Source organism: Phyllostomus hastatus, unplaced genomic scaffold (assembly GCF_019186645.2).
Source record: "Phyllostomus hastatus isolate PE091 unplaced genomic scaffold, TTU_PhHast_1.1 phas_contig_5, whole genome shotgun sequence".
NCBI lineage: Eukaryota > Metazoa > Chordata > Mammalia > Chiroptera > Phyllostomidae > Phyllostomus > Phyllostomus hastatus.
The window spans coordinates 2,712,647-2,727,350 of NW_025333897.1; the positions used below are offsets into that span (position 1 = coordinate 2,712,647).

General features: G+C 58.4%; 1 protein-coding gene across 10 annotated transcripts in view; it reads right to left on the reverse strand.

Annotated features, from left to right (window-relative positions):
* Positions 1-297: 297 nt before the first annotated feature.
* The window catches only part of SIPA1L3 (signal induced proliferation associated 1 like 3), a 243,923-nt gene continuing 229,516 nt past the window's right edge, over positions 298-14,704 (reverse strand). For all 10 annotated transcript variants that reach the window (XM_045846575.1, XM_045846581.1, XM_045846573.1 and 7 more), the window contains 6 exons: positions 13,931-14,096; positions 12,933-13,176; positions 8,910-9,053; positions 5,489-5,624; positions 3,738-3,819; positions 298-2,534 (listed from right to left, as the gene is read on the reverse strand). In XM_045846575.1, coding sequence (XP_045702531.1) covers positions 2,391-2,534; positions 3,738-3,819; positions 5,489-5,624; positions 8,910-9,053; positions 12,933-13,176; positions 13,931-14,096 — 916 coding nt within the window. In that variant the 3' untranslated portion in view covers positions 298-2,390. The remainder of the gene's footprint in view (positions 2,535-3,737; positions 3,820-5,488; positions 5,625-8,909; positions 9,054-12,932; positions 13,177-13,930; positions 14,097-14,704) is intronic.

A 14,704-nucleotide genomic window follows, 5' to 3' on the forward strand; every position in this document is an offset into this window, starting at 1 on the left:
CTAAAACTAACATAACTTTGAGGGCTGGGCCTGGCTTTGAGGCCTTCAGAATATGACTTCTGATGTAGAATCTCCCTCTTTCTAACTTAAGAAGGGCTTTACACTCTGAGTGGTGGATTTCTGTCATTTGGGTTTCAAGGAAAACAAATCTTGCAAGGCTGGTGTTCCCTGGTTCCCAGGTAGGAACGTGTGTGTGCTGAGTGTTGGGGCACAGAGGGCAGGAGGAGGGCTGGCGCCCGGCCACAGCGCTCGGCGACTCCAGGCAGCCAGCTGCCCGGCTAGTGAACGCACAAACCATTTCTATGAAACATTTATTTCCTCTGAAACTTCCGGAAACATGCCAGAAAAATCTCAAGACAGGGATAGAAAAAAAAAGACAAAGAATAAAAAATCCAAATGAAACAAATCAACATATGAAAAAACCCCTGTTGCCATCTTTAGCCATCAGAGAGAATGCCAGCTTCATATTAAATAGATTTGTTTTGCAGAGATTCTTAAAAAACAACAGAAAACGAAACCACAAATCATAATTTACATTTTTCAAGGTACACGATCAGGTCCCGGAAACGGTTTGAGTGATCTGAAGACGTGGCGACAACTTCAGGGGGCGGGGCAGGCTCCAGGCTGGGGTCTGGCGGGGGAGGGTGGTCCTGGAGAGCCCGCCCGCGCCCGCGCCCAGAGAGCGGGCGGGGACGAGGGACAGAGACATCACAGTAGTTGGCCAGGGCTGAGGACCCAGCAGGCCCGCCTGCGGCCCCGTGTCCCGCAGCTCAGCAGGCATGGGTGAGGAGGTGGCAGGTGTGCGGGCTTCGTCACAGGGCTGCAGTGCCGCCAGGGGCCAGAGGCTGACTGCAGGGGACACGGTCCGTGTCCTTGTCTCCTGCTCCCTGAACGCCTGTGCCCTGGGCAGTCCCCAGGGCCCCCTTCCCTGAGGTTTCTGGCCCCCAAGAGAAGGCAGTGGGGTCTCTGAACAAGGACTGGGCCCCCTGCGCTGGCTCTTGGCCCGGGATGCTGCTCTGGGCCAGGCCCCGCCATCTCCCTGCTGCGGTGCTTCCCGGAAAGGGGAGTCGCGCCCACCCAGCCTGACTCTGTCCCTCTGAGTCTTCCTGCCGAGCACCGCCCCATGGGGCACGGGCCTCGACCCTCAGCTTGAGGTGGGGGATCCACAAATTGTGGCCATACGACTTGTTCTGGCACAACTCTACATGAAAAAATAAATATATATATATATATTTTTTGTTTGTTTGTAAAGGAAAAAAAGAAACTTTCCTGGGTGAGCAGCGTAGTACCACACCAGCCTGCTGCCTGGCAAGCTGCCCCCTTATTGCCTTTAGAGAAGCAGCGTCTCTCGGGGGTCGTGCAGCAGCGCAGCAGAGGCCCCCGGGAGCACAGTGGTGTCCCAGTCTCCGCTGCCTTGGGGGCTGCCAGGCGGGCAAAGAGAAAACTAAAGCAGAGACGAGATGAAGGCTGTTTCTCCCCAGCTCTATGACCTGGGGGCTCCAAAGAGCCCCTTCTGGTGCCTGGAAGAGGCCGTGGCTCTGCTGCTGGGCCGTGCGGGGCAGGAGCCTGAGGGGGAGGGGCTCGGGTGCCGCGGCCTCTGCTGGTGGGGAGGCGGACAGAAAACTGTAGGGGTGGTGCACACAGTTTCCCCTTACAGCAGTTGACTCTGGGATGCTGGGGTTTCCCCTCTCCATCCTGGGACCCCCAGGAAAATAACTGAAGCTCTAAGAAAGTGCTGCTGGCTCTTTTTGGAAATACAGGGTCGGGAGGAGATGATGTCCGTGCTTCCTGGTGCGAGTGCATGAAGGACCGAGAGCCCTGGCCTGTTTGCACACGGGCCCTGACCTCTCCGGGGCGGGGCGCAGGGGGTGGGTAGGAAGAATGGGCCGTTTTCACACTGATTTCTCATGCAGGTGGCTGGGCCCCACAGGTCCCAGCTCTTGTACGTGGTGAAGAAACTTGGTTTGTGAGCTCCTGCTGCATTGGGGTTTGGAGACTCACTCCTGCCCTCCCTCTCTCCTTTTTACAGCTTCTGATGGCTTGGTCCTAGGAAGAGGCTAAGTAGGGCCCAGCAGGATGGGCCCCTAGGAGCAGGGTGGACAGGGCCCAGGCCCCAGGGACCAGAGATAAGCCGTTCAGAGGAAGGCCTGAGACCCTGTGGCCCATTGGGGCTGGAGGACCAAGAGCAGACCCCAGCTCACAATCCTGGAGAGGCGTCCCTCAGGTGTTCGTGTCCATGGGGAGTGCCGTGGGGCCCTGGCTGGATTACCCTGGTCACGCCTGCCACCCCGGTAGCTGAGCAAAGGGAGACAGGATAGCGGGAGCACCTGCCCCGCCCCCCAGCCCCACTGCTGCCCAGGCAGAGGGGCGGGCGCAGCAGCCTCTCTGCCTCACAGCTCCTTCTTCTCCCGGCAGAAGATCTCCGCGAACTTTCGCAGCTGCTCGCTGGCGGCCTGTGACTCCTCCTGCAGCCGCTGGTTGTTCTGCCGCAGGCTGGCCACCTCCGACTGCAGCACCGCCTTGTCCTGCTTCTCCTGCAGGTCGGGGTCCAGGCATCAGCCAAGTGCGGCCTGGGGCCCATGGGCCCTGGCTCGGCTGCGGTGCAGAGCTGGGCTACCAGAGTGCAAAGCCCAACTCTGCTGCCCGACAGGTTAGCCCAGGCAAGCCACTTCATCCCTGGGACACAGCTGCCTTGACTCTGAAAGGGGTAGCTGAGGGGTTTCCCCGAGGTCACACCTGTCAAGCTTCTACATCATAGCTTGACGTGGGTGATGGTTTGACTAACATCACTGTAATTATCATCACCTCATTCGCCCTCAGCCACCCCAGGTCTTTGGGAAACCCAGCCCAGACAGCAAGCGGAGAGCTGACAGGGGAGTGCAGGGCTGCCTGCGGGGCTCCACCCCCGCTCCTCAGCCACCACCCCCCACCCCCAGGACAGCGTGGCACCTGCAGGTGCTGGCTCGTCCAGGGCCGCCCCAGCCTGTGGCTCTGGGGTGGGATCTGAACCTGGGCCCTGTGATCGCTGTGCCGGAGACTCACATTGTATGCTGCCATTTACCCAGAAGTATGTAATGGGACAGGAAAAAGTCTCCTCTGCTCTTATTTCCCCTCACTTTTCCACCCTGGAGACAAATATAGCCAACAATTCAGACTGTTGCCTTCTAGGCAGCCCTCTGACCCACGGATGTTGAACATTTTTTAAAAGCATGACGAAGTTCTGGAAAACAGCTCTGTAGCTTGCTCAGTTTGTGACTTAAGTTACTGGACTTCTTTTGTACGTTAACAAGCACATAGATTTCCGTGGTTATTTTAACTGGCTGCAGAGTGTCCTGCTGCCCCGTGGCCTGTCATTCCCGTCACCACCGTCCTGTGATGTGGTGATGGGAGCACTCTGATTTTTTGTTTGGCCCACGGTGCAGCATGAACACCTGTGCTCACGGATCCCTCTGTGCCCGTGCGGGAGACTCTGCTGGACAAATTCCCACGGGTGGAATTGCTGGGTCGACGGGGTACGTAATTACATTTTTGATAAATATTGTCCAACTGCCCCCTAAAAGGTTAGGCCAATTTATTCTTCCTCCAAGAATGTGTGAGTCTCTCAGTGAGTTCACCAGCCTTTACTCATGGCTACATTGAAAGCTGGGTGCTTCTCCCAGAACTGAAGGGGTGAGGGACAGGTGCCTCCGCCTTGCTGGCCCCCAGGCGTCTAGGAAGTGGCATAGGAGAACGCTTACCTTTTGGAGGTCTGTGTGCAGCTGTTTCAGCATTGCTTCCAGCTGGTACACCTTGCCTGTCAGATCGAGGGGCGGCTCCTCGCTGGAAAGACAGGGGACAGGGTCAGGCCCCCTCACTCCTGAGGTTCTGGGGAGTTTTTCCCTGCTGGAGACCCGAGAGGGCCTGGAGGAGGAGGTCTGGGGGGAAGCCAGCAGCCAGCCCCCCTCTGGCCCCTCCAAGCATGGGGGCACGAGCGCTTCGGGTGGGGCGGGAGGCTGTGCGTACTGCCTGCCCTGAAGTGAGCCTTCCACAGAGGGCGGACCGTGTGTGTGCCTCGGGGGACAGTCCTCCCGTGTGTGACCCCTTCATGTGGCACAAGGCTAGGAACCCGCCCCGCAGACTCCCGGCAGGCCTAGGCACTGTTCCAGCACGCGAGACACCTGAGTGGATGGCACTAAAACTGGGGTTGGGGACAATGACGGCCCACTGTCACTGGGAGCTCAGCCTACGCTGCACTCGGCCTCGGCCTCACGGAGCTCAGGTCCAGCGCAGCCTGGGAGGTCCCTGGGTCGTTATCCTCCGGAAGAGGGGACACCCAGTCTCAGGCAGGGGCGCTGCACCCAGGACCCCAGCCTGTGGCTCTCTCTTTGTGCAGGTTCCCTTGTCCCGGGCTTGCCTGGCTCCTGTAGGGGAGAGAGGGCAGCCCCTTCCTGCAGGGGGCTCCACTGGGCACACGGGACACTCATATCTAGTGGGTGCCGCAGCAGTGGGGTGGGCTGCAGCAGATGAATGGAGGCCAGTGTCTTAGCTGGTAAAGGGAGAGGACTCGGCCCTCCTGCCCGTCCCACCCCTCTCCCCCTTCCATGGTCCTGGATCCTGGGGACCTGCAGCTGCAGGGGACTTTGGACAAAGGTGGGGGAGGTTACCAGTTCAGGAGCAAAGGGAACACAGGAGAGTGCCCAGAGTCCACATGTTCTACCATTTCTACACCCAGCCTGTGTCCACCCTGTCCACGGTGGCACCACCTGTAACCGCCAGGTTGTGCGGCCATGTGTGGGGGAGGCCAAATCCTGAAGCCAGTGTGTGAGGTCAATAGCAAGAGTCAGAATTACCCTGAAGAATCGCCTGTACTGCCCACAAGGTCCAGTGCGTGGCTGTTGTACACTGAACCCTGCAAGGGGCGAGGGGGGGTTGTGTGTGCACGAGTGTGAAATGCACTGTTTACATCCACAGACTTGCAAACCTACCATTTCCATTTACTCTCCCTCTTTAATTTTTTGCCAAGACACAGAAGTCAGAGATGTTACACTACATGTGAGATGACAATAGTGACAGACCTGTGTCCCTGATCCTCTCCCTCCCCTGGGAAGCCTCCCGAGGGCAGGGGTCCTGTCTCATTACTCCAGCCCCCACCCCAGCAGGGAAGATTTGCATACTTTAGGAATATGCAGAGGGGAGGCCCAGGAGCAGTGGGGGGGCACTGCTTGGCATCTGTCAAAGCTGGAAGTGCACCACTGTGGGAACACAGACTGCAGCACCGTGCCCATGGCACCACGAGGGCAGGGCCGACTCCCACACGCTCGCTGCTGGGCCCAGCACGGATCCCTCCACATCTCTTCACTGCGGGAGGTGCTCCCCAACTACTGCAGACGGGTGGTGCGGTGGCCTGCAGGGTGGTCACTCACCAGGGCGTTCCTCTCTTGCTGCGCAGGCCCGCCACCTGCAGGGAGTTGGGTGGCCAGGCCCCGCGGTGTTCCAAGGGAAACCTCACCTCATGGTTGGGGTGGTCCTGGGGGTCGGGGGTCCTCTCTCCAGGCTCAGGTGGCTGTGGACAGGACTGTGTGCAGGCGGCATGTCTGGGCTCAGAGCCGGGTCGTTGAGCGAGAAGAGCGACACAGCTCTTTGCACTGGCAGAGAGGGGAGCGGGGTCAGCAGGGCCCCCAGCCCCTCCCCACACAAGGCCTCTCCCTGTGCACGCCCGCCCGAACCTCCGCGCATTCCCAGTGCCAGAGGCACTGTGGATGAATTCTTGTCAAAACCCTGGACCAGATAAGGACACAAAACTCACTGTGATTCTGAGCAAGCCCGCAGACCAAATGACCAGTTTAGACAAAATTCAAAGGAGAGAGAGAGACAAGTTACGTTGCAGCGTGAGAAAATAAGGAACCCGACACAGAGCCTGGCACACTCTCTGCTTTCATCAACACATAAAAGGTGGAAGAAACGGCCGACGGCGGAGGCGGTGAAGCCGGGTCACACACGGTGCAGGAGGGCTCGTTATAGCCCACGTGTGAGAGCGTCGGTGAGACCACAACCGCGGGGAGCAATGCGGGACACAGAGCATCACACACGCTGATGAGAGGAAAGAAGTCACAGGGACCGGCAGCGAGAGCAAACACTCATGGGCCCCACGGACACGCGACTCGCTCTGCGGTGGGGCCTGAGTGCCAGCAATTTCAAACAGCCTGTCGGGGGACTTCTCCGTAATGGCGAGAACCGGGGACAGCCCTGGTGCACCACAACAGCCAGGTCACTGTGCCTGGCACTGCTGCTAGACAAGGTGGCGTGCAGCCCAGGAGGGCCTGCCTGTGGGTGACAGGAGGGGACAGCACAGCCGGGAGCAGAGGAGCAAAGGTGCTTCCGGGCAACTTCCTGCAGCTTCCGGGCAACGGGAGGCTTCCTGCTCGGAGAGGAAGTGCACTAAAAACCTGAACACCCTCCCCTCAGATCCACCAACCAGGGAGAGTCGGCCACACCGACCTCTCTCTCCACTTCCCTGCGTGTGCACACACTTTTCCTACTATTGAGAGTAAACTGCCACTATTGGGTACTTCCCCTGTACGTGGGTCATTATGCTTGTCCAGACATAAGGACATTCTCCCGTGTCATCACAACACACTGTCACACCCGAGAATGCTAGCGTTTATACAAGATGACTGTGTAATAGTCAGTCATCTTGAAATTCCCTTGATTCACTAAATAACATCCCTTGGAGCTGTTATTTTCTACCCTGGATTTAATGCCTATTCTCTGAAAATATTTTTCTATGAACATCTGCCCAAAGCAGTGAAAACAGTGCCATGCCTCCTCAGGAACCCACTGCCAGCTTCAACAACTTTCAGCATAACTCTGCTTCCCCCTCCTGCCTGTGCTTTGCTTTTCTTCTCCACCCGACCCCTCATTTCCTGCCAGGGGGTCCAAACTGTGGCCCACAAGCAGCCCAGGATGGCCGTGAATGTGGCCCAACACAAAATTGTAAATTTACTTAAAATAGCCCTGGCTGGTGTGGCTCAGTGGATTGGGTGCCAGCCTGCGAACCAAAGAATCGCTGGTTTGATTCCCAGTCAGGGCACATGCCTGGGTTTCGGGCCAGGTCCCCAGTAGGTAGGGGGCATGTGAGAGGCAACCACACACTGATGTTTCTCTCCCTCTTTTTCCCTCCCTTCCCCTCTCTAAAAAATAAAGTAAAATCTTTATGACATACAGTCACTTGCACAAGCTGAAAAGTGTACCATTTTGCTAGGTGACATTGTGGCAGCTGAGCCTCAGTTTCCTCATCTGTAAATGGGGATCCAATACATTCCTCAGACTAAGTGATGAAGTTCTGGCTCAGAGATGCCTGGTGATGTCGTCATGGCTGCAGAGTCTCCTCCTTCAGGAAGCACCACTAAGCAACCCTTTCCTGCCACTGAGCTTGTCAGGCCTCCAGAGGGTCACATTCATCAGCAGCATAAGAGGAGAGAAACATCAACTGGTTGCTTCTTGCATGCCCCCACTGGTGACCTGGCCTGCAACCCAGGCATGTACCCTGACTGGGAATCGAGCCCGCAGCCCTTTGGTTTGCAGGCTGGCACTCAATCCACTGAGCCACACCAGCCAGGGCAATCCCAGTGGTTCTTGAGTAGAAGGCTAGGACAGACCAGAGGCTGGGCCTCATATGCTATGACCACCCTCCCCCTCAAGGCCTGGCTGCCTTCATCCTGTGGCTGGAGGAGGCTGCAGGATGGCATGAAGCGATGGATAGAAGCAAATGAGGAAGAAAGTTTCCTCTAGGGCCAACTGCCAGGTGTGGACCGGCTCAAACATGGAAAATGAAGGATGTGATGGTACGGATTGGGTTTAACACATCTGTGCTAGGTCCGTGCTGGGCACCTAGTGGTGACGGACGGCCCCAGGCCCGGCCCTCCTGGTCCATGTGGGGAGATACACCCATCATTAGATGGCAACGGCTCAGAGCGGTCAGGGCAAGGATGCGGGGCAAGGCCAAGGGGCCAGGGCTGTGGGGGCCCTGAGGAGGCACCTGATCCATACCAGGGGATGCCAGGGAGGGCTTCTTGGAGGAGGGGGAGCTAAGTTGTGGCTCAGAAGAACACGTTCGTGCCTGTCAGGGATCACCACGAGCACCACTTGAGATGAGGACATGAAGGGTTAGAAAGGTAGAGCGGCCTGTCCAAGGTCACACAGGAAGGAAACGTCACTGACTGCCAGCTGTCCCTTCTGACCAGTTTCCTCTTTCTCCATGACAGCAAATCCCAAATTTTAGCTGGGCACGTGGCCTCGTCTCCCAGCCAGCCAGGTGTGGTCGTGTGGGAGGGGCTGGCCAGCACGAGTCAGCACAGGAGGAGCGTGTGGCTTTGGGAAGTGTCCTTCCCTCTCCTGCTGGTCAGAGCTGGACATCGTGTCCGTGACCCTTGCAGCCCACTGCGGGGGTGAGGGGCTGTGTCCACTGCCCCTGGGGACGTGCCACACCAGTGCCAGGCAGCCCAGCCCAGGGATTTTCACCTGTGCAAAACCTGGCCACGTTTAAGTTGTTATTTTGGATTTTCTGCTATTTGCAAAGCAGATCTAGACACATTTTGGATTGCTCTGGTTTTGCCCTGTGGTGGTAACTGTGGTGGTAATGGAAGGGACTGTCTGGGGAGGGCTCACTCTGGGCCTGACATGTTCACACCCAGCTTCATGCAGCCCTCACTGCGGCCACAGGCCGTGGGCGCCGTCGCGTCCCCGATTCGCAGACGCGGTAACTGAGGATCAAGATGCCCAGGACTGTGCAGCGAGACAGGGAAGGACATGAGCCTCGCGCCCCCGACTCTAGAACCCAAGTGTGTCTCCCTTCCAAGCCCCGAGGGCCCCACTGACTGTGAGGCACAGAAGCTGGCGGGAGCTGGCGTGGCTGGGCGAAGGGCATTCACCTTCGTACGCCTTGGCTGCGTTCACCAGGCTGGACCACTCGAGGCCCGCAGCTGTGTCGGGCAGTGGCATCATCCCGGGGTCGAGGCGTCGCAGCGGCCGGTCCCGCCCGTCAGCCAGTGAGAGCTCGGAGGCTGAGATGGTGGCTGGGTGGGGACAGCACAGGCAGGGAGGTGGGTGAGAATGACAACGTGAAAGAAACACATTAGTACATTTTGTTGTATTTTATATAGAATGATGTAACATCATGTAGTTGTTATAACATTAATATACAACTAAAGAAATGCCATACTTATCAGATGACCAGTGCCAGGGAAACATCTAGCAGGGAGGGAAGGGTGGGAGGGCTGGATAGTTATGTGGGCGTGATTTTAAACGGGGTGCTAGGGAGGCCTCGCCGAGATGGTGTCTGCACACAGCTCTGGGGGCGGAGGACGGAGCCCCGGGATCAGTCGGGGGAAGAGCATCCAGGCAGATGCAACAGCTAGCGCAAGTGCCCCCAGGCAGGAAGAAGCCTGCATGTTTGAGGCACACCGAGGTGGCGCGTGGCCAGGTCAGAGGAAGAGAGTAGTGGGAGGTGAGGCCAGGAGGTGACCGGGTTAGACTGTGTGGGGCCTCGTGGGCCACAACGAGGACTTGTCTCTTCCCAAGCGAGACACAGCCACAGGAGGCCTCCGAGCAGCGAGGGGCGGGACCTGATGCAGTTGTTCACAGGGTCGCTCTGGCTTTGTTTGGGGGACAGACGGTGGAGGGCCCGTGGGGGGCAGGGAAGCAGTGAGGAGGCTGCTGCAATGGTCCAGGAGGTAGGCGAGGTGGACAGGACCAGGTGGGCGGTGGAGGGACAAGCGGGTAGATCCTGGTCCTACTCTGTAGGTGGAGCCAGCTTATTTCCCGAAAGTGGATGTGGGTGTGAGACGGAGAAGCCAGGGTGACATCAGGACCCCGGGGCTGGCGCTGCGGTGGGGAAGGCTGGGGGTGGGATCGGGGGGAGCTGAGTGTGAGCCGCCATTAGACCCCCACGGGAGTGTGGAGTGGGGGCTGGATGCAGATACAACTGGGTTGTCGGTGTCTGGGCAGTGTTCACTGCGACAGGGTCACTGTGGGGAGACCTGGTGGGTTCAGGCAGAGGAGACGGCCCGAGGTCTCAGGGTACTGGACGTGCCAGATAGCACAAGGGTCTCGTCAGCAGCTAAGTCTGCTACAGCCACTGAGTGAGTCCCCTCGTGCCAGGCTAGGCCCTGGGGCCCAACTCACTGATGCCTCACGGGCCATTAAGGGACAGGGCAGGATGGCAGGTACAGGCAGGTCACAAGGTGACTCAGGCAGGAAAGGCCAGGCCTGGCTGAACCAGGGCTGCTGCGTCCCCGAATGCATCCTCTTGCTGAGGTGCTACAGGGTTCATCTCACAGCCTCACCTCCAATCCGCCAGGAGGAAGGTGCCGTGATGACCCCAGTGCTGAACAGGGGACACGCAGGCGGGCAGCAGGAAGCTGCCTTGCCCACAGTTATACTCCCCAGTGGTCTGGTGCGGACCCCGCTCCCAGCCCAGTCCCCCCGGCCTCGTGCTCGGAAGGCCCTGCTGACACCGCTCCAGCCCTGCTCTCCAGCGCACAGGCACCAGCCGGACTTGTGGCCCATCCCAGTACCTGCTCCAGGTGACGGAATACTAACAACAAAGACGATGAACAGCGCTTGGTTTTTCAGTATCTACCATGTGCTAGGCATCGCACCAGTGTTTCCCACGAATTAACCACTTTGATTCTCAGATTAACGCAATGAAGTGGGCGCCACTGTTATCCACATATTACTATCACAGGAACTGAGGCACAGAGAGGTTACTTCTGTGAGTGGGGACTCCAGGGCACCCGGCTCTGGGGAAAGCGGACCTAGTAAGCATTTGCTGAATGAATGCTCAGGGCAACGACAAAGGTCAGGAAGCAAGCTGAGCCCTTGAGCACCACGCTCTGCACTGCCAGCCTGCTGGCACGTCACTGCTGAGCTGGTGGAGGTCCTTCACTGGTGAGGCCTGGGCCAGGCCAACCACATTTCTTCAGCCAGGGTGGATGTGTCTTGGAAAGGGCTCTTGAGCAGGGTTGGGGGAAGTGGCGAGGCCCAGGGACCCCGGCCATGCCAGGGCCAGATGGGACTCTCCCTGGCTCAGGAGGGTGGAGAGCGTCATATGGGCAAACAGAGGTGTATGTGTGTGTTGTGTGAGACAGAGTCCTGGGCTGGGGTCACCACAGTGACCTATGTCTTGCTCTTAGGGAGGCCCCAGTCCAGTGAGGGAGACCCCAGTCCAGTGAGGGAGACCCCAGTCCAGTGAGGGAGACAGACCCATTCCCACATAGTGACAGCCTAGAGTGGGTGGGACTGTGACGGGGAAACAAGGCAGAGGGATCAGGAATGGGATGGGACCAATCCAAGTTGTGGTGGGGGCTGAGAGGAGGTGCCTGACTCATTTTGGTGGGGAGGGAGGATGTCCTAGAGGTGGCAGCGTCTGAGCTGAGATGAAAAGGAAAGGATGAGGCAGGACCGGTCAGAGGCATTTACGTCTGTCTTTCTGTGTTCTCTGCGCATGCTGCCTCTGCCGTGGCCCCCCCTCACCTTCTACCTTTTGTTCAGGCTGTGCTGGATGCCACCCATGTGCTAGCCCTGCCTTAGGCAACGGGGTAGCAAGGATGAGAGACAAAGGAAGGAGACACAGATGGAAGCTTAGGGATGCTTTGGGAGCTCCCACTAAAACTCAGCTCCGCTGGGGTGGGACTGTTCCCTGACGTGCTCATCACGCACGGTGCGCCCAGCACCTAGAGCAGAGCCTGGCCTCAGCACTGTGGAATGACAGTGAGGAGTGAGCTGGTGCTCTGGAGCGTAAGCAGGGAGATGACCCAGCCTGGGGTTGGGGCAGACGTCCAGGAAAGAGCGGTAACTGAGCAAAGCCCTTAAGAGAAGTGGGAGTCATCAAGAACAAGGCTGGGAAAAGAGCATGGCGGGCGCAGGGAACAGACACGTGGAACGCCCCGAGGAGGGAGAGTCTGCTGGATGAAGGGTCTCAAGGAGGGTACCGAGGTTGAGCCCCACAACACCAGCCAGGAGTATGGATCCAGACACTATGGCAATGGGGAGCCAAGAGAAGATTTCAAGTGGAGACAGACCCCCTCAAAAACGTCCCAGAGCCTCCTCCATCCCACCCTCTGTGCGTCCAAGAGACTCCATCTAGACAATACAAGACACAGCCCTTCAGCCAAAGCCCTTGGGCAGACGTATCTCTGGAATCCAAATTTGTTTGGATCGGGGAAAGCTGTGCTGCACACGACTTAGCACACTCAGAAAGATTGGGAAGCACCGCATTCAGAACACTGGTGTGCTGCGATGAACCAGGCAGGGCGATCGGGAAGGACCATGAACAGCCTCCCGTACGCTCACGCGGGTGGTGCTGCCCTCTGAGCCTGGCCCTCCCTTCTGCAACTCCCTTCAGTGTCAGAGCTCCTGGGGCATGGGGAAGGGATCCGAGGCTAGACTGAAGGCTTTCTGGTGAGGGCCTTGTACACCGCGCCTCCTCCATGGGGGGCACCCAGTAAGTATGTGCTGGATGAATAAAGGGATGGATGAGCCACATCCCTGTACCCCTCCCACCCTGGCAGATCTGGGGGAGTCAGGCAGGTAAAGCGACGATCATTAGATCATCTGCTTGGGGCAAGAACAGGGAGCAGGGCTGGGGGCTGGCTAATACAAACCCCTGGTCCCCAGGGCCCCAGACTGCGGTATCTGGAGGGACTGAACTCCCATTTCTGGCATCAGATGTCCCCAATCCTTGGGTGCCCCAGATTTCCAGGTGACCCCTGAGGCTTGGCCAACAATCCCTTGCTCCAGGTGACACCCAGGAGTTCATGTGCAGACCCCCTTGAAGTACATGTTGCACCCCAGTTCCCTCTCAGCTGACTCCAATGACTTCTGGCCTTTGAACCTCCCCCCGATCTCCAACCCCGGGGTACCTCCTCTGCCAGCCCCAGGTTACCCAGGCTCACATTTCTTCTCTGGGAAGCTGTTGCCAGTGGCAGGGATGGTGCTGAGGCTGCCGCCGGGCGGGTGGGGGTGCTGGTGCTGGCGGCGGGCAGGCAGCGTGCTGGAGGGGAAAGCGCAGGTGCTGGTGAAGAGCACGTCGCTGGGCAGGCCCACCTCCAGGCTGGCCGGGTTGGCAAAGCTGGGCTCACGCCGCCCACTGCACAGACTCTCGTCAGACAAGGTCCGCTGCAGACTCTTCGGTGGCGACTGTTGTTGAGACAGGGGAGGATGCGGGGCGCGGTCATGGCCTGGCCCGTGGTCACTGTTATCAGAGGCTCCTTTTTCTCCGGGACATCTGTGGTTCTTACTCACCCAGCATCCATCTTTGTCCCCTTGCTGGTCAAAGCATGACAAGTGCTCCCTGGGGGTTCCCCACTCCTCCCCCCGATGTAGCCCACCTGGTTCTGGAGGGCCAACTCTACCTCCAGCTACAGGTAAGGTTAGGGAAGGTAGTGTGGCCCAAGATGGACCAGTGAGAGCCAGTCACTGCTGAGGACCACTGAGGACAGGGGGCTGTCCTCCCCTAAGGTGGGATAGAGCCCTCTCAGTCCACATAAGAGAGTGCCTGCCTGAGAGCAAGACCTGTCAGGGGCGGGTGGGGTGTGGAGGAACCAAGGACAACTGCAGTTTTGGCCCCTAGGAACCCTGCCTCCGCCTTCGGTCCCTGCGGTTGAGTGGGTAGGAGGAGCTTCTACCTGGGCTCCATAAGGACATGAGTGCTTCTAACAGCATCTCCCCCAGTCTCATGAGGTCCTCTGGGATGGAATAAATCCCCTGGGTGCCCACCAAGCTGCTTTACTCTGAGCTTCTCTCCGATGCCCTGAGCTCTGGCCATGAAGCCACAAACACCCAAACAGGGCTGTGGCAGGGACTGAAGGCTGAGGACCCGCAGGGAGAGGCTGCAGAGACCCCAGGGAGGTATGTCCCCGCCCCCTCGCCCTCCCACCTGCCCATTACGCACTTCCGCATCTCTCTCCTGGTCTGGGGCCAGGTTGTCCATGATGATGAGCTTCTTCAGGTCATCCTCAATGGTGGACTTATAGTTCTTCCGTGGGGAGCGCAGATCGCGGAGGGAGGCCCTCAGCCGTGGCTGCCCAAATACGTTTTTCGTGTTGGTGTCCACCTGCCTGGAATGAGAAGGTCAGGGTCAGGGGGATCTTGAGGAGGCTGGAACTGCTTCTCAATGTTGTCCTGACCCAAGGAGGCCTGCGGTCACTAGGCGAGTGAATGCAGCCTTCTCCACCTCACCTGCATGTGAAGAGGAACCTCGTTTGTGCTCCGATCACTCCCCCCTCGGACACTGCCTGGGAGCCTGCTCTGCGCCACGCCTGCCCTAGGACAGTGCAGCAGGGAACATGCAGCTGACCCCCAGCTGGGGAGCCAGACGATGAGCACATGAACAGAGAGGCCCCAGAATGCGAGGTGGAAAGAGGTGAGCTGAAGAAAAATAAAGCTGGGTAAATGGACAGAATGACGGGGATGGGGGATGGGCTTTGTGAGGGGTGCTGGGAAGTGAGGCCTGGGCAGGGGCAGGGCAGACTGGGCAGGAACTCAGGAGCCACTGTGGGGACTGGATGGCATGTGGGAGGCTCTGCAGTTCTGAGCTGGTGAGTGCTAGGTCCTGATTCTCGTTTTAGAAGGGTTGTTCTGGTTGCCGAACAGAAAAGTGATCCTTGTGGAGGCAGGAAGAAAAGTGGAGGCAGGGAGACAGTAAGGAAGCTCCTGTACGTGAGAT